At 48.8% G+C, this 25,452-nt stretch overlaps 1 protein-coding gene across 1 annotated transcript in view; it reads left to right on the top strand.

Moving 5' to 3' along the window:
- The window catches only part of LOC138246625 (immunity-related GTPase family Q protein-like), a 36,098-nt gene extending 29,045 nt beyond the window's left edge, over nucleotides 1-7,053 (top strand). The window contains exon 4 of the mRNA XM_069201335.1: nucleotides 2,797-7,053. Coding sequence (XP_069057436.1) covers nucleotides 2,797-4,003 — 1,207 coding nt within the window. The 3' untranslated portion in view covers nucleotides 4,004-7,053. The remainder of the gene's footprint in view (nucleotides 1-2,796) is intronic.
- The last annotated feature ends 18,399 nt before the right edge of the window (nucleotides 7,054-25,452 follow it).

Below are 25,452 nucleotides of genomic sequence, written 5' to 3'. Positions count from 1 at the left end.
TCAGCGGCAAGACTTGTACTCAACCTCCCCAGAAGGACCTACATTACACCCCATCTCCAAAAATACACCAGCTCCCGATTCTGAAGAGATGCCAGTTCAAGATACTGACCCACACCTATAAGGCCCTGCACAACGAAGGGCAAGCATATATCAATAAATGACCTTCCACCAACCAATGAGACACCTCCGATCAGCTTCCCTCTCCCGTGCAGTTACTGTAAGCTTAAGACAGTTAAATGCCCAGGGGTGTTAAAAAAAATAAAGGCTAAGAATGGAAAAGTGAAGAGCATTGTCGAAGTAAAGTTTTGGCCCATCGAACATGCTATTTTTAGGCAGATGTGCACATGTGATCAGGTCAGAGACGCAATGTTTTAAGCGGTCCGGCCACCTATTGCCCCATGCTGCAGTGGATGGAAACAAAATGAGAATGACAGTTGAGTAGACCAAATGATTGAGCAGCGTGCCTCACTTTGTGTATGTTTTATTTGTGATTTTTTATTTTTTTATTGCATGAAGCAGGTGGACAGCCATATCTAATTTCCCAGGTAAACTGAGGTGAGCTTCTGTAGTGTTTCTGGTTAGAGAAGTTATTCTCACAAAGGACTCCTACATTGTTGGGTTTTTCTTGAAAGTATGAAATGCAAAGTCTTCCAATCAGATCTCAGTTATTAGTTGCCAAACAATTTCGATTGTTCAAATCCACACGGGTACTGTTATGTTGGGTAGTTGATTAAATATGGAATCTTAAATTCTCATTGTTCTTCAAAGTTATGTTTTTATCAAGGTGTTTTTCAGTAGACCATCCTGAGATCCCCTTTGATTCGTCTTATTGTAATTTCCCTCAGATTCTTAGACTTTTTCATTATTGCAACTTCTGTATTCTCTTAGAGATTCCCCAAAGGAAATACTCATTATAAACAATTTTAGATGGCTGCAAATTCCTGCAAGTTACAATTTGCAGGTGCTTCAGAACCAATGCTCACCAAAGTCCCGACATTGATGTTTCTAGGTCAAGATCTGCCAGCTCAGCTTAGCTCTTGGTAGACGTCAGATGCTCGGTGGGCCAGTTTGTAGCTTTTTAATGTTCTAATAAGCACAAAGCAGTTCCGAAGTAAAGTATTTCTAAATGTATTGTGTTTTTTCAAGGAAAACATAAGGTTGGGTTCCACCAGGAGAACTGCATCCACTTCTGCTTTCCTCTGGGAAGTTACTATCACAAGCGGCAGCTTGGGCCTCTCTACACCTTTATACTAAGCATTAACTGCTGCATTTATTTGTTCACTACTAGACTAAATTGCCTGTGAGCATTTACAGTCGAAAGTAAATGTCCTCTTCTTTTCTAGCAGCAGCCTTGTGGGCCTGAATGTAGACAAGCATTTGCAATGCAATGGGTCTTGTGTTTGCTCGAGTTAGAGCTATTAGCGTTGTAAATTCCTAACTGGACTTTTCTTGCCACATAAATTTAAAATGAAATGTAAAACAGTTGACATAAGCGAGACGATTCAAAGCGCCACCGCCACCATGAGGTGAGTGCGAAGGAGAGAGAAAGGAAAAATAAGTTCACTCGCAGTCAAACGTATCAGCAAGCGTGCAATTATCCATGTAACAATGTCGATGGCCAAGGCGGTGACAAAACTGCCCCACGGAGGGACAAACGTAAAGCGCAAGCCCACAAACGAGTGATAGTGATGGGCGTGTAGTTGGCGTGGTTAAAACCCCACAGAGATTACAACACGTCACAGTGCTTGCGCGTTCAACCTAAAAAGGGGTGAGATGCCTAGAGGATCGTCAGGGGAGTGGGGGATGAACTACATAAAACTCATCTGTGTAGTACTCAAAGTGCATGTAAACATGTCAAGATTTGTAAAATTGATACCCTATCCTATATTATGGAGGTTTGTAATTATAGATAAATCCTTTAACAATCACAGTGTCCAGGCGTTAATGTTATAATCAATTGATGTGTTTACTTTCTCTTGGTACATTCGATAACAAATGATAGTTGTGTTGACACAGATGATTTGTGATTGTTAAAGGAATGGTTTATGATTACAAACCCCCTAAAATATGGATTACATTAATTCATGATCGGGTATCCGTTTTAGAAACCTTGATATGTTTGCATGCGTTTTGAGAGCTCCCCTGCTGAGTTTTGTGTAGTTCCTGAGCTAGGATCAACTTTCTTTCTGGGATCTGATGTGATTGGGGGTATGAGCACCTAACCCTGTGGTTTACTATGATTTGACAGATAGGTGTTGTGCTACACTTGTACCACAGTTGCCTTTCTTTTTGTGGTAAGTGGGGGATGAAAATGGGCAAGAAGGAGGGCTGCATTGTCTTCATGCAAGCTGCACAATAGAGGTTAAGAGTTTAGTTGCCAGCTTGTAACCCCCACTTAAAGGGGTCGGTTTCACAAGCCTGTGATAAAGAGATGGCCTACAGGCTCAGAATACAGGAGAAAAGTGATGTGAACTTATTGTGCTCAAAGGCTTCGTAATTGGAATAGGACATAGTATAACGCAATGATAACTGTGTCACTTGCAGTCTTACAGGAAGATTTTGGGCTCTTGCTATATAAGGAGGCCATTAGTGCTAAAGGCAGACTTGGAGCCTCCGGTCATAGGGATTGTCCAAAGAACTAGGTTTTTAGGATATCATGGTAGAATCCTTTGCAGTTCTGGGGCTGGGATAAACAGTTTAGGGTTAGATGATAAATGTTTGTTAAATTTAACTTCTAGCAAACCAAGAAATTCTTACTGTTTTTGTCTCTCTGTTCTGCTTATCTCTTCCAAACAGGTTAAAGCGATCTGCCCAGTCGGACTTTGAGGTCATTGGTGACAAAGAGATTGCAGAGATCCAGGCTGCCTTTGAAAGTGGTGGACTGGCCGGAGTGGTCAGCCTCATCCAATCCAGTCTGGACGCCCTGCTGGACACCAAGTTGAACATCGCTGTGACCGGAGAGTCAGGCAATGGGAAGTCTACGTTTGTTAACTCCCTCTGCGGGCTTCAAGATGAGGATGAAGGGGCAGCCCCGGTGGGAGTTGTTGAGACAACCATGAAACCTACACCATACTCTCTACCAAAGTACTCAAACGTCACCATTTGGGACCTTCCTGGCATTGGAACTCAGAATTTCACAGCTGAAAACTACCTGGAGCAAGTGAATTTTCATACCTATGATTTCTTCATTATTTTGGCTTCGGAGCGATTCAAAGAGAACCATGTGGTGCTGGCCAAGGAGATAGCCAAGCAAGGCAAGTGTTTCTACTTCATCCGCACCAAGATTGATAATGATGTGATGTCACAAACAAAGAACAGGAAGCAGCCTGCGAAGGAGGACGCCATACTTGAGGAGATTCGGAACGACTGTGAGAAAAACCTGAAGAAGGCAGGCTTGCCCAGGTCAAAGGTTTTCCTCATTTCAAGCTTTGAGCTAGACAAATACGACTTCCAAAGGTTGCTGGAGGAACTGGAGGTTGAGCTCCCTGGGCACAAGCTCCGTGCATTCTTGATTTCCCTTCCCAATATCTCCCAGAACATCATCCAGAGAAAGAAGGTGCTCCTGGGCCAGGAGATCTGGAAGGTGGCTTTGTTGGCCAGTGTCGCTGCTGTGGTACCTGTCCCTGGCCTAGGCTTCGCCTGTGACGCCTCCCTCTTGTTGGCCCGGCTGACCACCTACCGGAAGGACTTTGACCTGGATGACCTTTCCCTGGCTCGCTTGGCTGAGAGGAGCGGCAAGCCCCTGCACTCCTTAAAGTCGCAGATCCACAGCCCATTGGGAAAGAAGATCGACTGGGACCTGGTGGTGAAACTTCTGCACACGGCCACTGGCAGCGGGTTGGAGGTGGTCCACCTCTTCCTTCACAAGGTTCCCATCTTTGGAACAGTGGCCGCTGGGAGCATTGCATTCCGGGCCACCTACGCCATGTTGGGACAGTGCCTCGAGGACCTGGCTGCCGACTCCCAACGAGTTCTCATTAAGGCCTTGGAAACAGAACTGTAAGGAGTCTTGTAATCCTGATGGCACCATTAATGGCCATGTCAAGCTCCTCGCCCAGGTATGAATGAGCGTCCAGTTAATTCCGATTGTAATCCTGATGGCACCATTGATGGCCATCCCAAGCTCCTTGCCCAGGTGTGAACGAGCGTCCAGTTGTTCCCCATTGTAATCCTGATGGCACCATTAATGACCATCCCAAGCTCCTCGCCCAGGTGTGAACGAGCGTCCAGTTATTCCCATTGTAATCCTGATGGCACCATTGACGGCCATCCCAAGCTCCTCGCCCAGGTGTGAACGAGCGTCCAGTTATTCCCATTGTAATCCTGATGGCACCATTGACGGCCATCCCAAGCTCCTCGCCCAGGTGTGAACGAGCGTCCAACTAATTCCCAGCAACCTAGAACCTCCCGTGTACTGGCTGGCTGTGCGAGTGTCTTGATCAGTGTCCCACTTAGGACTGTTCTGCTGGTTCTCTGTATTTGTCCTTCAGACACAGGCATAGTCCTTACCATAGCTTATTTATTTATTTTGCACCTTCGTAAATCATCCAGAGATAAAAGTGGACTTTAATAAAACACAGAATTCAAAGTGTAGAAGATCGAAATAATTTGTAGTGAATTGTCAACAAATAATAAAAAACTAAGGAATGATGTTGGGTAGTTGGACAATACTCAGTACATTTGTGGTTTGGTAGCGAGGCAGGTCCGAGTTGGGGGTGTAGGGGGGAACTAGTACATAAATGGGTTGTTGGTGGACATTGGCAGACATGGTCAATCCAAGATGGACTGCTAGCAGCGGGAAGTTTAAGGCTCCTGGTTGAGCGCCAGAGGATACCTAGGGCTCGGACACAGATTTCCATCCATAGGATGTCTTTGCTGCAAATAGAGACAAGTCCACAATTTGGTACATCAAGGGAATATGGAGCTAGGCTAACTTAATTTCATAGCTTTGAAGATGCTGGTTACCCTGGCACAGTTAATAAACATGGCTTTCAGTGGGGTCCAGTCATGATTGGCATCTGGGACATGAAATGCCCAGGTTTCTGGCACTAGGGGCTCACTTATGAGTTGGGCAGCATACCGCTCACCAGGTCACCGGATTCCATGTGCCCCGTCCCATGATTTACCATGTGCAGGAACATCGGCCTGCAAAATCCAGTGTGATTGGGCATGGGCTCTGGGCACAAGTGCAGCCCAGCCTCCACCCAGCATTCTCCTTTGGTATGGGTGGAATGGAATGCTCTCCCATGCAAGCCCAAGGCATGCCATGCATCCTGACACCCTCACCCCCTCGTCTCACAGCGGCTCCACTTGCTCCCAGCAGGAATGGGAAATCTGAGGGCGGAAAGACTGGCGTTGTTCCCCATTCCGGGGACTCATTCTGGTAATTGCTCTGTGCAGTGGTGAAATACCAGCCAGAATCAATGATTCTGGGCCCAGTAATTTCTGCAATCCTGCAGCTTGTAATCTGGATCTAGGTGGGCACTGGAGTGGAGACCGACCTCCTTAGAAGTGAAGAAGATGGACACTAGTAGGAGCTGGTTGTATATGCTATCAGGCGTCACCATGAACAAAGCTTCTAAGTAACTCCCTGGTTTTATCAAATCATGAGACGAGCACAGCCGGTGCAGGATTGCACCACTTCAGCCCTAAACAGAATGGAAACGTGTTACTAGAACCACCATCGACCTGCAGGATTCTACACCTTGGTGGGATGAAAGTTTGAGCACGCTCTGCCTGAGCTTGAATCTGTGACCTTCCCGGGGAACCCAGCTCTCTGCCATTGATCTAACTATATTCACTGACATAAATGCATTCAGGAAAGCAGAACAAAGACAATGGGAGGACAGAAGAGGGAATGAATTTTGCAACTTTTGAGAAGACCGTTCCAGAGTTCTGAGAGGTGTGATTCGAAGTGGAGTCAGGGGTGAAGGGTCTTCGAAAGTTAGCAGAAGAGCCCTTACAAGGATGTTACCCTCACTGAGTCGAGATGCATCTACAACGAGTAGAGTTTGTAATATCCAGATCCGTGTAACAATGGGTGAGTAGATGCTCCATACATAAAATATCGTGCTCGCCTTTGTTGATGACGGCATCCATATTGAGCCACTCATCGCCTTTTATAATGAGTGGTTTGTGATATCCGGATGAGTTTAGCAATAGATGAGTAGATGCTCCATACATACGAAGTTGGTCATCTCCGCCTTGAACACACACAAATGGCTTTATGTGGTCACCTTCTGACACGGCAGACATTATGCCACCTGGCCACCTGACGCATATTACGGCCAGTAGATGCATCCCCTTAGTTGCCCCAACTGGTTCTAGTGGCCACTCAATGCATCACTGGTTCTCAAAGAACTTCGGGCCACCCACGGTTTCTGCCCTACAGTGGTCCGATTCTCTCTTGCTGGCTTCCACCCTTCACTCTGATGCACTCTGTGTTCTCTCCCTCCTTGGGAGCTCCACTCCCTTTCTAACCTGAGAGCCCACTAGCTATGCCCAATAGTTCGCCCCTGTGCACAAGTGTGATGGCTCAAATATGTGCGGATATGGCCTTTCCTTAGGTGCACAGCTGAAGTTGGCGTTCCCAGATTCACATCCACTGCCTTCCTTCGTGTCTGAAGACCACCAAGCATTGTTTTTTCCAATCTTTTCGAAAACCTCACATAATTAAGTTTAGGAAACAGACCAGAACTAATCTGTGTTGTACACAAATTCTAATTTATTCCGTATAATATGCCATTGGCGCGTTTTCCGAGTTTCATTTTACCTATTATCACCAAACCATTGGTTAACATATTTGAAAATGTAAAGAAAATGTCCTTATTGAGTTTGTCCAATACTTTGATATTGAATGTAAATCTTTGCACTATCCTAGTGTCCGTTGCATGTGCTGGGCCCAGACGCACCACCATCGGCCACTCATCCGTGTGTAGCACAACAGATCTGTTGTGCAGAGGCTTGCAATGTGATCCGAGTTTGTAATTTTACTATTTAATATGTATATCTAAATGTGATATTAAATGAACTTATTAAAATGTGCACTTGTGGAAATAATTGTGTGTGATTGTTTTTCCTTGGAGGAGGAGTTTGGGGGATAGAAAGCTCTACATATGGCCTGGACAGATCTTCTTGAGTCCAGATTAGTGTCTGTGAATCCAACCATTCAGGGATCAGCAGCTCGTGGCCTCAGGGTAGGGAGGGACACTCACAAGGTGCTCGAGGACAGGGTGTTAAAGGGTGACAGTGGGGGGCTGCGGTGCTTGGGTCTGAAGATTACTCTGGGTATAAAGTATGAACATGTTTTGCGAACTGTGAGATGAGTATGATGACCTACAACCACCTACACTCCGGAAACAAGCCCTTCAAGACACTGACCTGCATGGCGGCCATCTTAGAGAAGTGACATTATCTGTGCGCAGTGAGCATCGTGTGTGAGAGGACTAGAGGCCACCTGGAAGCCAGGTTGCTACATAACTCGCCAAACGGGTTCCCTGCTGACACACTAGTGTTTTGTGGTACTACTACTAGTACTAGTAAGTACTAGTGGCACTAGTAAGTCTAAGTTCTGTCCTAGAATGTTGAAGTGACATCACCACAGTTTTTTAAAAGAAAAAATGTTGGTGTGAGCAAACGTGATTTAAAAAAAATTAAGTTGGTGTTCGATGCATTTTTTTTATTTCTGAAAGATGAACCCTAAAACAGGCATTTGTGTTCTGGAAAACAAACTTGAAGTCCCTAATGGGCTGACAGTTTTGTCCCAGCACGTAGGGGACATATGTTTTCCTGGTTGGTACTAGTGTGCGGACAGACAACACGTAAAGTACAGACATGCTTTTTGAAGCCTCGTCTTACATAGGACGGTCATTTGAAACCACGTGATCCAGCCATTGTGCAGCTCATATGGTGCCAGACTCAGGCACAAGATCCAGACGCAAGACCCAGAGGTTTGTGGACCGGGGCACCCCCTAATTTTTGTCAGATGCCCCATTACTACCAGCGTCTACCTGAGGTCTTCAGTAACTTCCGGGAACTCTAAATTTCTTTGTTTTGGTCGAAATGTATTTCTTTAACCCCTTCGCTGCCAGGCCTTTTCCCCTCAGGTGCCAGGCCTTTTTTTGGCTATTTGGGGCAGTTCGCTCTTAGGCCCTCATAACTTTTTGCCCACATAAGCTACCTGTGGGAGAAATGGGGTTTTTGGTTGGCAGTCAGGTTACCCTCTGTCCAAGCAAGAACCCTCACTCTAGTCAGGGTAAGTCGCACACAATCCAAAATTAGCCTGTGCCCACCCTCTGGTAGCTTGGCACGAGCAGTCAGGCTTAACTTAGAAGGCAATGTGTAAAGTATTTGTGCAATAAATCATACTATACCATAATATAACACCACAAAAATACACCACACAGTGTTTAGAAAAATATATAATATTTATCTGGGTATTTGCAGATCAAAACGATCAAAGATGCAATATGAATTTGTAAAGATATCACTGAAAAGTGATATAAAGTGTCTTAAGTCTTTAAAAAGCAAACAAAGTCTCTTTCAAGCACAAAGTACCTGGTTTGGAGTGGAAAATCTCCGCAGAGGGCCGCAGAAGAGGAGATGCGTGGAAAAATGCGCCCCTTCACACACGGACTTGCGTCGTTATTTTTCACGCGGGGAGACGTGCGTCTTTCTACGGGAGGATAAATGGTGTGTGCGTCGGTTGCGCCCCTTGACACACCGACTTGCGTCGTTATTTTTCACTCGGGGAAGACGTGCGTCGTTTTCCGGCACGCGGACCGTCTCCTTCTATGGATCGCGGGGATTACCAGATGTCCCGGGTCTGTGCGTGGATTCTCCTGCTTGTTTTCCGGCTGCGCGTCGTTCCGCTGTGCGTCAAAGTTTTGATCTTTCGGCAGGCATCGCGTCGATTTCTCCTCTGGAAGTCGGGCGGCGTTGTCCTTGCGAGGCCGTGCGTCGAAGTTCCGGTTGTCCCGAAGGCGTCGCGTCGATCAGCGTTGGTGTGCAGCGTTTTTCTCGCCGCGGAACAAGCTGTGCGTCGAAAATTTCGGCGCACGAAGCGTCCAAGTAAAAGAGAGAAGTCTTTTTGGTCCTGAGACTTCAGGGAACAGGAGGCAAGCTCTATCCAAGCCCTTGGAGAGCACTTTTAGAGCCAGATAAGAGTTCAGCAAGGCAGCAGGCCAACAGCAAGGCAGCAGTCCTTTGTAGAAAAGCAGACAGGTGAGTCCTTTGAGCAGCCAGGCAGTTCTTCTTGCCAGGATGTAGTTTCTGGTTCAGGTTTCTTCTCCAGCAAGTGTCTGATGAGGTAGGGCAGAGGCCCTGTTTTATGCTAAGTTGTGCCTTTGAAGTGGGGGTGACTTCAAAGAGTGTCTAAGAAATGCACCAAGCCCCCTTTCAGTTCAGTCCTGTCTGCCAGAGTCCCAGTAGGGGGTGTGGCAGTCCTTTGTGTGAGGGCAGGCCCTCCACCCTCCCAGCTCAGGAAGACCCATTCAAAATGCAGATGTATGCAAGTGAGGCTGAGTACCCTGTGTTTGGGGTGTGTCTGAGTGAATGCACAAGGAGCTGTCAACTAAACCTAGCCAGACGTGGATTGAAGGGCACAGAAAGATTTAAGCACAAAGAAATGCTCACTTTCTAAAAGTGGCATTTCTAGAATAGTAATATTAAATCCGACTTCACCAGTCAGCAGGATTTTGTATTACCATTCTGGCCATACTAAATATGACCTTCCTGCTCCTTTCAGATCAGCAGCTGCCACTTCAACAGTGTATGAGGGCAGCCCCAATGTTAGCCTATGAAGGGAGCAGGCCTCACAGTAGTGTAAAAACAAATTTAGGAGTTTTACACTACCAGGACATATAACTACACAGGTACATGTCCTGCCTTTTACCCACACATCACCCTGCTCTAGGGGTTACCTAGGGCACACATTAGGGGTGACTTATATGTAGAAAAAGGGGAGTTCTCGGCTTGGCAAGTACTTTTAAATGCCAAGTCGAAGTGGCAGTGAAACTGCACACACAGGCCTTGCAATGGCAGGCCTGAGACAAGGTTAAGGGGCTACTGAAGTGGGTGGCACAACCAGTGCTGCAGGCCCACTAGTAGTATTTAATCTACAGGCCCTAGGCACATATAGTGCACTCTACTAGGGACTTATAAGTAAATTAAATAGCCAATCATGGATAAACCAATCAATAGTACAATTTACACAGAGAGCATATGCACTTTAGCACTGGTTAGCAGTGGTAAAGTGCCCAGAGGTCAAAAGCCAACAACAACAGGTCAGAAAAAAATAGGAGGAAGGAGGCAAAAAGTTTGGGGATGACCCCGTCAAAAAGCCAGGTCCAACATGACCCCCTACCAGCCTAAAGCCAGGGGAGGACAATCACTATCCTGATGTACTTCCCTGTTTGAGGCGACAGAACAAGGACCCAGGCCCACAACACCAGTTCTTCGCCTTCCTGACTCCAATTGGATCCCTCTGTCCATACTCTCAGGGCCCACTAAGCCAACCCATGGGGAACCTTTCTCCTTAACTGCGGATCCCATCTGTGCAGCACCTAACCTTACTTAGCTCACAGATGTATCCCAGGAGCAGGATAGTACCACCAGGACCAACACAGTGGTGTTCCCACTCTACCCCCAGGGTGTGACACTTGTCCCCTCCCCAGGGATAACTCTGTCCACCCGGACAGCAAGCCACAGTGGTTACTGACAGCTACCAGGGATGAGAGCCAGGCCCCAGGCCTCTCAAAGCTCTCCCACCACTGTGGCTGTGGAGAGTGGGGGCGGTAGCCCCAGGTGCTGGGCACCCTTTAACCACTCTCCCTTCCACCAGGTCAAGGATGACAGCCTGAACCTGGTCCTCCCCTCTGGGGCTCTGTACCCTCCCTCCTGGAGCGGTACCCCCAGAGTCCAACATGGTCAGGGGGCTTATAGAAGTTGCCCTGTACCATTCCTCCACCAGTGCAGGGCTGTTAACCTGCAACTGGCCCTCCAACCTGGGGTCTGTACCTTCAGGTTGGACTAGGGCCCGGGGTGAGGCTTCCCTCCCCCTGCCCTCCCTTCTGGGGTCCAGCACCCTCCAACTAGGAGTGGCCTCCTCAGAAGACAACATGGTAGGGGCACTGTTATCAGTAGCCCCTCCCTCCAGGTCCGGGGGGACACCCTGAACCTTGCCTTCCAGCCCAGGGTCTGTACCCTCAGACTTGATCACTGCCTAGCAAACCAGGACTTTCTGGGGGGCACACCTACCCCCCACCAAGTCAGAGTTTAACCTCTGCACCTGACCATCCAACCCAGAGTCACCACCCTGAGGTTGAACAATTGCCTGGCACGCCAGGACTTCCTGGGGGGCACACTGACCCCCCCACCAGGTCAGAGTTTAACCTCTGAACCTGGCCCTCCAACCCAGAGTCAACACCCTGAGGTTGGACAATTGCCTGGCACAGCAGGACTTCCTGGGAGGCACATCTACCTCCCACCAGGTCGGAGTTTAACCTCTGAGCCTGGTTATCCAACCCAGAGTCACCACCCTGAGGTTGGACAATTGCCTGGCACACCAGGACTTTCTGGGGGGCACACCTACCACCCACCAGGTCGGAGTTTAACCTCTGAACCTGGCTATCCAACCCACGGTCACCACCCTGAGGTTGGGCAATTGCCTGGCACACCAGGACTTTCTGGGAGGCACACCTACCCCCCACCAGGTCAGAGTTTAACCCCTGATCCTGGCTATCCAACCCAGAGTCACCGCCCTGAGGTTGAATCTTTGCCTGGCGTGCCAGGACTTCCTGGGGGGCACTCTCACCCCCCACAAGGGACACACCGTCCCCAAGGGCCACACAAGAGTCTGGTTGGCGCAGGTCTCCTGACCTCTGCCCATCCAGCAGAGTCTGGGTCTCCCCCAAACCAGAAACGGTTTCATCTGGGTCATTCCTGGGGGGCTCTGCTCTCAGAGCTGACCCCTGACTCTCCAGGTTCTCCACTGGGGTCCGCACCCCCTCTCAACCCTATGTCTGGACTTCTGCACCCCCTCACTAGGAGTGGTACTGCCAGACACCAGAACTGTTGGGATGCTGGCTACAGTCACCCCCCCCCCCAGGTTCTTCTGACACTGTGGGGCTTCCCTCAACAGGTGGCCCTACGGTACTGGCTAGGCTTCCCTCCTGGTGTTCCCTCATGGAACCCTCTAGGACCTGGGACCTACCTGGGACACTACAATCCTCTCCCACCTCACTTGGTTGGGAACCACCTAGACCACTCCCTTCAGGAGCACCCCCAAATGCCTCTTCAGACTCTCTGGTACTCACCCAAAAGTCTGCCTCCATTGTAAGTTCCCTGGGGTCAGAGAACTCACACTCCACCTGGTGTTGGCGTAGCTCTGGAAAATAAGGACCAGACATATGCTCTCCAGCAATTACATCACTCTGCCCTTCACATGTATTAACCACAGTACCCTTCACCCAACCATCCAGTAACTCAGCCTTGGAAAAGCACTCTACATCACCCTTCTGAGACTGGTGAGACAGTATCTGACTGTCCCTGACACTCAACCCACACTCTTCTGGGATGTCTCTACACTCTATATCCAGGACGTCCACCAGGGGGGAACCCTTTTCTCTGTCACTCTCTGCTAGAGCCAGTAAAGTGTCCCTCCCGTAGTAGGAATATGACTCCCTGTGCCAGTTCCCCAATCCCTCTCAGGGACCCTGTGCATAACGGGAACTACCTCATACCCTTGAACCACCTGGGGTGTGTCAACTCCCTTCTTCAAGTTGGGCACCACATCTCTGGGCTTTTGCCCTTCTTCAGCAGTACTGGATGCAAGATTTTTGCTGCCACCATCTGAACTGGACTCAGCCCATCCGGCCTCCAGTTTCAGCTCTTCACAGCTCAGCTCTTGAGCTGCAATCCTTTCTTTTTCCAGGGCTAAGAGTCTTTTTGCCTCAACCCTTTCAAGATACTCCTCTAACTGTTGCTCCTGCCGCTTTTGATCTAGGAGCCATTCATCTCTCTCTGGGTCTCTTTCCTCATGTGAGCAGTCTTCCTCCTCATGTGAGCAGTCTTCCTTCTCATGTGAGCAGTCCTCCTCCTCATCTGAGGGGTACTTAGTCATTTGGTTTCTTGCTGCCTCTCTCTCTGCCCATCTTTCTTCCCCCCAGACTATGTAGTTATGTAGCATTTCCATCTTAGTAGATCTCCTTGCTACAGGAAGGCCCCATTTTCTGCAAAGCTTCCTTAGGTCAGCTTTAGTGAGGTGGTCAGTAGGTACAAAGAATGAGTAGGTACACAATCCCATTCTGATAAGATCTTACCGGCAAAAACCAAAATCCAAAGTCCAAAATATCAATAGTATATCCAGGAGGACATCAGAGAACCAAAAGCAAAAAGATGAAAAATCAAGTTGACCTTCAACTGTGGGTAGGTAGTGAAATACTTAGCTACTGTATGTCACTGCACAAACACAAGTCCTATCCTCACCGCTGATCACCAATGTAAGAAATGGGGTTTTTGGTTGGCAGTCAGGTTACCCTCTGTCCAAGCAAGAACCCTCACTCTAGTCAGGGTAAGTCACACACAATCCAAAATTAGCTTGTGCCCACCCTCTGGTAGCTTGGCACGAGCAGTCAGGCTTAACTTAGAAGGCAATGTGTAAAGTATTTGTGCAATAAATCATACAATACCATAATATAACACCACAAACAAACACCACACAGTGTTTAGAAAACTATATAATATTTATCTGGGTATTTGCAGGTCAAAACGATCAAAGATGCAATATGAATTTGTAAAGATATCACTGAAAAGTGATATAAAGTGTCTTAAGTCTTTAAAAAGCAAACAAAGTCTCTTTCAAGCACAAAGTACCTGGTTTGGAGTGGAAAATATCCACAGAGGGCCGCATAAGAGGAGATGCGTGGAGAAATGGTGTGTGCGTCGGTTACGCCCCTTCACACACGGACTTGCGTCGTTTTTTTTCACGCGGGGAGACGTGCGTCTTTCTACGGGAGGAAAAATGGTGTGTGCGTCGGTTGCGCCCCTTCACACACGAACTTGCGTCGTTATTTTTCACTCGGGGAAGACGTGCGTCGTTTTCTGGCATGCGGACCGTCTCCTTCTATGGGTCGCGGGGATTACCAGATGTCCCGGGTCTGTGCGTGGATTCTCCTGCTTGTTTTCCGGCTGCGCGTCGTTCCGCTGTGCTGTGCGTCGAAGTTTCGATCTTACGGCAGGCGTCGCGTCGATTTCTCCTCTGGAAGTCGGGCGGCGTTGTCCTTGCGAGGCCGTGCGTCGAAGTTCCTGTCGTCCCGAAGGCGTCGCGTCGATCAGCGTTGGTGTGCGGCGTTTTTCTCGCCGCGGAACAAGCTGTGCGTCCAAAATATCGGCGCACGAAGCGTCCAAGTAAAAGAGAGAAGTCTTTTTGGTCCTGAGACTTCAGGGAACAGGAGGCAAGCTCTATCCAAGCCCTTGGAGAGCACTTTTAGAGCCAGTCAAGAGTTCAGCAAGGCAGTAGGCCAACAGCAAGGCAGCAGTCCTTTGTAGAAAAGCAGACAGGTGAGTCCTTTGAGAAGCCAGGCAGTTCTTCTTGGCAGGATGTAGTTTCTGGTTCAGGTTTCTTCTCCAGCAAGTGTCTGATGAGGTAGGGCAGAGGCCCTGTTTTATACTAAGTTGTGCCTTTGAAGTGGGGGTGACTTCAAAGAGTGTCTAAGAAATGCACCAAGCCCCCTTTCAGTTCAGTCCTGTCTGCCAGAGTCCCAGTAGGGGGTGTGGCAGTCCTTTGTGTGGGGGCAGGCCCTCCACCCTCCCAGCTCAGGAAGACCCATTCAAAATGCAGATGTATGCAAGTGAGGCTGAGTACCCTGTGTTTGGGGTGTGTCTGAGTGAATGCACAAGGAGCTGTCAACTAAACCTAGCCAGACGTGGATTGAAGGGCACAGAAAGATTTAAGCGCAAAGAAATGCTCACTTTCTAAAAGTGGCATTTCTAGAATAGTAATATTAAATCCGACTTCACCAGTCAGCAGGATTTTGTATTACCATTCTGGCCATACTAAATATGACCTTCCTGCTCCTTTCAGATCAGCAGCTGCCACTTCAACAGTGTATGAGGGCAGCCCCAATGTTAGCATATGAAGGGAGCAGGCCTCACAGTAGTGTAAAAACAAATTTAGGAGTTTTACACTACCAGGACATAAAACTACACAGGTACATGTCCTGCCTTTTACCCACCCATCACCCTGCTCTAGGGGTTACCTAGGGCACACATTAGGGGTGACTTATATGTAGAAAAAGGGGAGTTCTAGGCTTGGCAAGTACTTTTAAATGCCAAGTCGAAGTGGCAGTGAAACTGCACACACAGGCCTTGCAATGGCAGGCCTGATATAAGGTTAAGGGGCTACTGAAGTGGGTGGCACAACCAGTGCTGCAGGCCCACTAGTAGTATTTAATCTACAGGCCCTAGGCACATATAGTGCACTCTACTAGGGACTTATAAGTAAATTAAATAGCCAATCATGGATAAACCAATCAATAGTACAATTTACACAGAGAGCATATGCACTTTATCACTATTTAGCAGTGGTAAAGTGCCCAGAGGTCAAAAGCCAACAACAACAGGTCAGAAAAAAATGGGAGGAAGGAGGCAAAAAGTTTGGGGATGACCCCGTCAAAAAGCCAGGTCCAACATGACCCCCTACCAGCCTAAAGCCAGGGGAGGACAATCACTATCCTGATGTACTTCCCTGTTTGAGGCGACAGAACAAGGACCCAGGCCCACAACAGCAGGGGCATGCTCCAGTTCTTCGCCTTCCTGACTCCAATTGGATCCCTCTGTCCATACTCTCAGGGCCCACTAAGCCAACCCATGGGGAACCTTTCTCCTTACCTGCGGATCCCATCTGTGCAGCACCTAACCTTACTTTGCTCACAGATGTATCCCAGGAGCAGGATAGTACCACCAGGACTAACACAGTGGTGTTGCCCACTCTACCCCCAGGGTGTGACACTTGTCCCCTCCCCAGGGATAACTCTGTCCACCTGGACAGCAAGCCACAGTGGTTACTGACAGCTGCCAGGGATGAGAGCCAGGCCCCAGGCCTCTCAAAGCTCTCCCACCACTGTGGCTGTAGAGAGTGGGGGGCGGTAGCCCCAGGTGCTGGGCACCCTTTAACCACTCTCCCTTCCACCAGGTCAGGGATGACAGCCTGAACCTGGTCCTCCCCTCTGGGGCTCTGTACCCTCCCTCCTGGAGCGGTACCCCCAAAGTCCAACATGGTCAGGGGGCGTATAGAAGTCGCCCTGTACCATTCCTCCACCAGTGCAGGGCTGTTAACCTGCAACTGGCCCTCCAACCTGGGGTCTGTACCTTCAGGTTGGACTAGGGCCCGGGATGAGGCTTCCCTCCCCCTGCCCTCCCTTCTGGGGTCCAGCACCCTCCAACTAGGAGTGGCCTCCTCAGAAGACAACATGGTAGGGGCACTGTTATCAGTAGCCCCTCCCTCCAGGTCCGGGGGGACACCCTGAACCTGGCCTTCCAGCCTAGGGTCTGTACCCTCAGACTGGATCACTGCCTGGCAAACCAGGACTTTCTGGGGGGCACACCTACCCCCCACCAGGTCAGAGTTTAACCTCTGCACTTGACCATCCAACCCAGAGTCACCACCCTGAGGTTGAACAATTGCCTGGCACGCCAGGACTTCCTGGGGGGCTCACTGACCCCCCACCAGGTCAGAGTTTAACCTCTGAACCTGGCCCTCCAACCCAGAGTCAACACCCTGAGGTTGGACAATTGCCTGGCACAGCAGGACTTCCTGGGAGGCACATCTACCTCCCACCAGGTCAGAGTTTAACCTCTGAACCTGGTTCTCCAACCCAGGGTCACCACCCTGAGGTTGGGCAATTGCCTGGCACACCGGGGCTTTCTGGGGGGCACACCGCAGGTCAGAGTTGACCAGGTCAGAGTTTAACCTCTGAACCCGGTGATCCAACCCAGAGTCACCACCCTGAGGTTGGACAATTGCCTGGCACACCAGGACTTTCTGGGGGGCACACCTACCCCCCCACCAGGTTGGAGTTTAACCTCTGAAACTGGCTATCCAACCCAGGGTCTCCACCCTGAGGTTGGGCAATTGCCTGGCACACCAGGACTTTCTGGGAGGCACACCTACCCCCCACCAGGTCAGAGTTTAACCCCTGATCCTGGGTATCCAACCCAGAGTCACTGCCCTGAGGTTGAATCTTTGCCTGGCATGCCAGGACTTCCTGGGGGGCACTCTCACCCCCCACAAGGGACACACCGTCCCCAAGGGCCACACAAGAGTCTGGTTGTCGTAGGTCTCCTGACCTCTGCCCATCCGGCAGAGTCTGGGACTCCCCCAAACCAGAAACGGTTTCATCTGGGTCATTCCTGGGGGGCTCTGCTCTCAGAGCTGACCCCTGACTCTCCAGGTCCTCCACTGGGGTCCGTAACCCCCTCTCAACCCTATGTCTGGACTTCTGCACCCCTCACTAGGAGTGGTACTGCCAGACACCAGAACTGTTGGGATGCTGGCTACAGTCACCCCCCCCCCAAGTTCTTCTGACACTGCGGGGCTTCCCTCAACAGGTGGCCCTACGGTACAGGCTAGGCCCACTAGTAGTATTTAATCAACAGGCCCTAGGCACATATAGTGCACTCTACTAGGGACTTATAAGTAAATTAAATAGCCAATCATGGATAAACCAATCAATAGTACAATTTACACAGAGAACATATGCACTTTAGCACTGGTTAGCAGTGGTAAAGTGCCCAGAGGTCAAAAGCCAACAACAACAGGTCAGAAAAAAAATAGGAGGAAGGAGGCAAAAAGTTTGGGGATGACCCCGTCAAAAAGCCAGGTCCAACACTACCCCCCACGCCAAATTTGTGTCCTTTTTTTTCCAGCATCTTAGAGATTCTAGAGGTACTCAAAGTCTGTGGGTTCCCCTGGAGGAGACCACGAAATTAGCCAAAATACAGCAATTTTTTTTTTTTAATGGGGAAAAAAGGGCTCCAGAAGAAAGCTTGTATTTTTACCCCTGAAAATGACATCAACAAATGGTTTGCGGTGCTAAAATCACCATCTACCCAGCGTCCAGGAACAGGCAAACTTGAATCAGAAAACCACATTTTTCAACACAATCTTGGCATTTTACTGGGACATACCCTATTTTTACAATTTTTTGTGTGCTTTCAGCCTCCTTCCAGTTAGTGCCAGAAATGGGTGTGAAACCAATACTGGATCCCGGACAGCTAATCATTTCTGAGAAGTAGACAACATTCTAAATTCAGCAAGGGGTCATTTTCCTACAGAAAGTAACGGCTAAAATAAAAACAAAATTGAAATTGAGGTGAAAAAAAGAGCCATTTCTGTCCACGTTTTCTTCTATTACTTTTTCCAGCTATGGCTGGAAGCTGAGGGGAGCCACAAACTTCCTTCCACCCAGCGTTCCCCCAGGTCTCCCGATAAAAATGGTACCTCACTTGTGTGGGTAGGCCCAGTGCCCACGACAGGAAATGGCCCAAAACACTACGCTTCAAGATCGGTCTGCAGAAATGCTCAAAGAGACATGAAAGGAAAGGCCTTTCCTTTCCTTTCATGTCTCTGTTCCATTCCCACCCCCCGATCGGAAGAGAAATGCTTTCTATTTATCTTCCGATCGCGCTGGAAGCTCAGCCTCTGTCATCAGATGTCACTGGGGGGGTTGGGGGTGGAAGAGGAAGCGATTCCTCTTCCATCCCTGCCCCGGGGGTGGGGTGGTTGGGGGAGGGAGGGAGGGAGGGTGGGAGGCCTATTTGGGGAGCGCTAGCACTCCCACCATGGCCCGGTTGCAGGACAAGCTGGTCTTGTCCTCGCCACACGGTAACCCTGGCCTAGGGCGAAAGCACTGTAGGGTTTAACATCAGTAGATAGCTGATACATACAGATACATAGATAGATACAGTCTGTATCTCTGACATGGATGTTGCACAATGTGTATCTTTGACGTGTGTTGCGCGGTCTGTGTCTCTGACATGGCACCCAGTAGTGGCGAGACTGATGAACTATAGAGATAAGGAAACCATACTTAACGCACTATGGTCCGCAGGCCCGCTTCAACACAAAAATGGCAGTGTCTACATTTTCCCAGACTACACTGTAGTGGTGCAGCGCCGGCGAACCTCATTTGTTGGAGTGAAGAAGCTCTGACGTGCAGGCCTCCAATACTCATTGCTGTTCCCAGCCAAGTTGAAAGTGATAGTCAACCAGTCTACTTATTTTTTTTCAGATCCAATGAGGGAGTAACCCCACAATCCCCACTGGAAAACTCTGAAAGGCTCAAGCCAAACCGTTGTAGGAACAAAATGTGTGCAAGACAATGGACCCATGCACATCGCCGGAGCTCCTACACCCGAACAGGCGAGGGAGGAATAGTCACAGGCGCTGTCCTCTGCCTCCTCATGGTGGGCTGACCATCAATCCCCACTACTCAAGACCTCGGAGAGCACGGCTTTGGACACAGAGTTCCATGCATCGTTGGACAGTGCTGAATTCTTGGACCTCCTGAAGGTCACCCCTTAAACAGCGAATCTTTAAAATAGAGTCCCCCCCCCCCCCCCCTTCCGTGCACAAGAGCAGAGACGATGGCCTGCTGTATGTAAGCTGATATGCTTTACAGGGCTCCTGACCCCGCTGGGGGGTCTGGCGTCTGGCCCCAACTTCGTAACAAGAATCAATGCACCCCCCAGAGAAGCTGGTATTGCACTAGACTGTATGGTTTAGAGCCTTTCAATATGGGACCTCAGTTAACATTTTGGGCGGCTACATGACTTCGGGGCTACCCTGGGATGGGGGTTCTGGGGAATACTTGATTTGTGCATTTAATAGGTCATCAACTATTCCACTTTGATGTTTCCTTAGAAGAGGTAATCCACACTGACGCACCCATTGGTCTTAAGCATAGTACCCCCCCCCGCCTTACTGGAGCAGTTTCTACCCCACCTCCCTTTCTTCTCTGTCCCCTTCCCCCACCATAACACAACATGACTCACTTTGGCATACTAACCTGGAACATCCGGGGAATGGGGCCAGCGCACAAGAGACATGCAGCAATATCTCGGATGGAGTGACATTCAGTTAGCGCTCCTCCAGGAGACCCTTATAATGAAGGGGGAGGAGGTCCACTTGCAAAAACGCTGGTGAAGTCAATGCTATGGCACCATCTATTTTGGGTTTGAGCGTGGTACTTTAATCTGGATAAGACCTGGGGGTCCCTTTAGATGCCTGACAGAAGAAATAAACCCGGAGCGGTACTATGTCCTGGCGAGGGGTCAACTAGAAGGCAAGCCTCTGCTTCTAGGGCGCATCAATGCCCCAAATGTGTCACAGTCCGCTTTCCTGGCACACATATCCACAATACTCACTCGCTGGGCACATCTTCCCTGGGTCATGGGGGGGACTTTAACTGTCTATTGGATCCAGAGATGGTTAGGGCTTATCCTCCCTTGCCTACCGCCCTGGTGATAATGGTCACCACTTGCCTTTCACAATGGCTAGCCCACTAGTCCCTCCAGGATAGCTGGTGTGTGCTCCACCCGATGCTCAGGGAGTACTCATTCTATTCATCCGCAAACGAATTTCATTTGTGGTTGGACTGCATTCTTTGTCACTGCCACCTTCAACTGCTCGTCCCAGACACAGAATATTTAGGGAAGCCCTTTTCTGACCACAATCCATTGCAAATTCACTTAGAGTGGGAGGCACCGAGACCACCAGTCCCAACCTGGCGCCTGCAACCTGCCATGCTTGAGGATGCGTTCTTCAGGGATGATACTTTCTCACTATTTTAGAGAAAACTGGGGCACTGCCACCACTTGGCAGATAGGATGGTAGGTGCTCAAGGTGGTAGTGTGCAGTCACTGAATTCACGCTGTTGTAGGCGCTTGGGCAACCCTACACAGTGACTTGCAACACCTCAAATCCTCCCTAGGTGTGCTAGAGGTGGCGGGCAGGACAGACCCGGCAGAGCATCCGACACTGTTAGCAGCTCTCGAGCTCCACGCTCAGCTGATAGAACAATTGAAATGCCTAGATTTCCAGGCATATCCAGAGAGAATGCACGCAGAGGGGGACAAGACGGATCGTCTTTTGGCATGACTTCTGCATGCGGAATTGCCTCCCACCCCAATCACTATGCGCAGAACGTTTCAGATGCACATTATCACTAGTCAAGCTGAAACGCAAACCGCATTTACCACACACTATACAACCCCCTGCATAGCCCACCAAGAACATATCTGCAACTTCCTCACAGGTTTGCAACTTCCGGCTCTTGATCCCTTGGCTAGGGAAGAAATCCAAGAAATTTGGGGGGCCATTAGAGGAGTGGCCCCGCACAAGACCCCTGGCCTCGATGGGCTACCCACCCAATTCTATAAAGCTCATGAATCTGTTTTGGCCCCACAACTCCTGGAGCTTTACCAAGCGGTCCAAGAGGAGGGTTGACTCCCACCCTGCCTCCAGAAATCGCTGTTCGTGTCTTTCCCTGAACCTGAAAGAGACCCTCTGGAAGTATCCTCCTTTCGCCCGTTATCACTTTTGGGAACGGATTATAAGATCCTCAGCAAAATAGTTGCAACCAGTCTGCTGTAGTAAATGCCCTAACTGGTACACCCAGATCAAAACCGGTTTATCCCAGGCAGATCCACCACCCTAAACATTCGTAGACAACATAGGATGATGGAATCGTCTCTGACCCTCTGGCCATTTGCGGCATGCTTAGTTTTAGATTTGGGAAAGGTATTTGACATCCTAGACTGGAGTACTTATTCTCTGCCCTGCCAATAGTGGGTGTCTCAGACAACCTCCTCAGCCTTATTAAATTATTCTATGCTGAATTTACAGCACCTTTTAGAATTGGCCAATGTATCTATTCCCATTTCAAATAAGTAGGGGGGCCCTGCAAGGTTGCCCTTTATCCTCCTTATTATTCGCCCTTGGGATGGAGACCTCGGCAGAAAAGCTACACCAACGAGGATGGACTTGGGTAATCCCTCTGTACCAAGAGATGCCTATCTTCTCGCTCTATGCAGATGATGTCCTCTTACATGTGAGAGACATCTGGGATTCCATCAGCGAGATAGCGGAGATTCTGTTCACGTTCCAGCGGGCCTCAGGACTTGAAGTTAATTGGTCTAAATCTTGTATATTTCCGCTACATGCGCAAAGCCCATCGCAACATCTGGTAGTCGATACCCTACAATCGGAACCCTAGGTGTTCCGCTATCTGGGGATACGTTTATTCTACGAAACTTTCAACCTTATAGACGGAAACTTTACTAGAGCTGTTTCCTCATTACGCCCACAGATGGCCTTCTGGAATACCCTTCCTCACACAGTGCAAGGACGAGTGCCATTGGCTAAAATGGTGATGCTTCCTCGTCTGCTATATTTTTTCCTAATCTGCCAGTGCACGTTCCAAGTTCAACATTTGATGCGCAACATGCTGCGCTGGAAAACTTTATTTAGAACAAAGGAAGGTGGCGGGTGTTGTTGCGCAAGCTCCAGCTCCTGGCAGAGGGGGTTTAGGTACCCCAAATTTTGAACAATTTTACTTAGCAGTTCAATTACAATGGCCTGCTCGCTGGTTGGCTGGTAGGCTGACAGATGAGTTGGGGGTCACAACTGGTGACCAGCGTACAAAAGATGGTTGGAGAAACATTACGTCTCAATGCTAAACTCCCAAATACATCAAATAACCTACTGCGCATAGCATATGATAGGTACCGTAGAGGTCTACGGCTTATGCCTCCCCTTGCACCATACTTCCCTGAGATTCGCCTTCGACACATTTCTTCCTTCTTCGAGCTATTAGGGAGAGACGGGCTGGAAACCTGGGAGGAGGCCAGAATGGGAACACAAGGAGCACTGTTCAGCGACAGGGAACTTCTCCCTTTGACCAATTACAGCTCGAGTATGACCTACCGGTGGGCCATTTCTTGGAGCTATGCTGCCTATGGTACATAGTTGACAAGGAGCCTGAACAACATCCCCTAGTACACGCCCTACATATCATGGGGAATGTTCGTAAACTAATCACATGGCTTAATAGAGCACTGGGCTACACTACTCCGGACCCTCTTCTCCCAATAAAGCGCCACTGGGAGGGAGACTTTGGTCCCAACATATCACCCAAAGAGTGGGACAGAGTTCTTTGCTATCCCCGTAAAGTGTCCCGCAACGCCAGGTTCCAATATATTCAGCACAGTATCCTACATAAAGCATATCTCACCCCAGCCAGATTACTTAAAATATTTCGTTCAGACTCCCTCTGCCCTAGGTGCCTGATGACACATGCAGACATGATACCCATGTTTTGGAGTTGCCCAGTTGTAGAAACATTCTGGAGAAAGGTACCTGATGCACTGCTGATGCACTGCAAACAGTAACAGAGCGGGAGGGCTTGTTGAGTGCTGAGGGAGCCCTTTTGGGGCTGTTCAGGCACAAGAAAACCTTAAGCGAATAATCAATTTATTGATCTGGCGTTCCTTATTGCCTTCCATCTCATTGCTATGCACTGGAAGGTGACTATGCTGCTGATGCAAAGTGAACAAGTGATGGACGGAATGCTGAACAATGTCAAACATTCACCCCAGTACAGAGATCTGGGCCTAAATCCATCGTTTTTTGCCATCCATGCCGTTCCAGTTTGGACTCAGCTATGTGCAAATCAATCTTGACCCTGTTCCCCATGGGAACAGAAGCCAGGTCCTCCCTGGACTGGAAACAAGCATCCTAGGACGGTTTCAGGGTATCACCCTTCATTAGCCAGGCTAGCTTGATTCCAGTGGCATGGGGAGCACGGGACCACTTTTTGTGTTGCTAAAGTTGCCCTAAGTGGGAAGGGTATGTTCAGACGTGGGTCTCTTGCTCACTATGCCACTGGATTCAAGCTAGCCCGGCGGATGAAGGGTGAAACCCTGAAACCGATCCCAGGATGCTTGTTTCTGGTCCAGTAAGGACCTGGCTTGGCAGCTCGGGCTGGACTGTTCCCATGAGCAAAAGAACAATGGATTAAACCCAGATCTGTGACTGGGGGTGCATGTTTGAAAAGTTTCAACACTCCGTCCATCATTTTATTTTGTTTTGTGGTGTTACATCCGCACTGACACCTGACTGTGCTGCTGAGCCTAAGGCAGTGGAGTACTGCAACGATTAAATGGGGCAAGGCTAAGGCAGTGGCGGTTCACAGAGAGAGGTGCGCGGACACCGGAAGATCCCAATAGCGACCCCATTGGACAACCTACTGCAGGAATATCACACACTCCAAGATGCACTTCAAGAATGATGTCCTGAATTCCTTACGGGTGTTGATATACTCTCTCAAGACACAGACTACACACCTGCACTTTAACTATATAAAATCCCTCACTCCTTTGACAACACGGTACCTGATGAACTGTCCTATGTAAGAGGCACACGCCTACAGGAGAGAGGCGGCGGGCATGACTCATGGGTAGGAACAATGTAATGGGGAGGAGTGGAATGTATCGTAACCACGGCTGTTTGTTATTGCTATTTTGCTTTATGATAGACCAATTCTTCCTCATGTGATGACGACAAGGATGACATTTTGATCTGGTACCTATGAGCGGCTTACCACGGTACTAGATTTTGTACTGTCTTCTATTGTCAAAACTCAGTAAAACTGGTTTAAAAAAATTATTGCATCTAGGTTTCGTTGTCTGATGTCAGGTGTGTGGGTGGCTGCGGACTCACTGTTGTTAAGCATGAGTTGAAGCGTTTGTACTGTTGGTGGGTGTGTGCTAATGAGCCCAGTGTGGGTGAGGTTATTGCTGTGTGATGTGCAGGGATCAGCGTGTAGGTTTATGGGTGCTGCATTAGAGTATGACATGATATGGGTGGAATGGGGCACTTGTTGCTGCTGGTGCTGGCGCAGGAGTTCCAATAAAAATATTAATGAGTATTCATGTTTTCTGAGTAATGCATTTGTGTAGAAAATGTATTAATGTAGAGAGAATCATGAACGCATTTGAAAATGTGATCACGATGAGTGGCCGTCAATGTTCACGAAGTATACTTATTAATGGCTTATTAATTTGAAATGTTGAGCACATTTGATTAATGTAGTAATATGTCATATTAAGGGTTATGCATTATGTATTAGTTTATTAATTGGAGGCCTTGGCCTAGTTGCACAGCCTCATGTCAAGCTGTATTTCTAACATTTAATACAATGGCTGTTCAGAGAATTAAACTGTATTTTCCACTGTACTGTCTAAATGTGTTCGTAGCTAAAAGTGTTTCTCATGAGAACCGACTGCTAGAAGAGACTGTTCTTGCTAAAAGTAACATTATGAATGTAAAATGTGTAAGGAGAAGAACAATGGAGACACTGACTGGAGAATAAGCTGCAACAATATTGTTACCTG

The sequence above is a fragment of the Pleurodeles waltl genome, chromosome 7 (assembly GCF_031143425.1).
Source record: "Pleurodeles waltl isolate 20211129_DDA chromosome 7, aPleWal1.hap1.20221129, whole genome shotgun sequence".
Lineage (NCBI taxonomy): Eukaryota > Metazoa > Chordata > Amphibia > Caudata > Salamandridae > Pleurodeles > Pleurodeles waltl.
The sequence above is the reverse complement of the archived record's forward strand: the minus strand, read 5'-3'. Positions and strand labels throughout refer to the sequence as shown.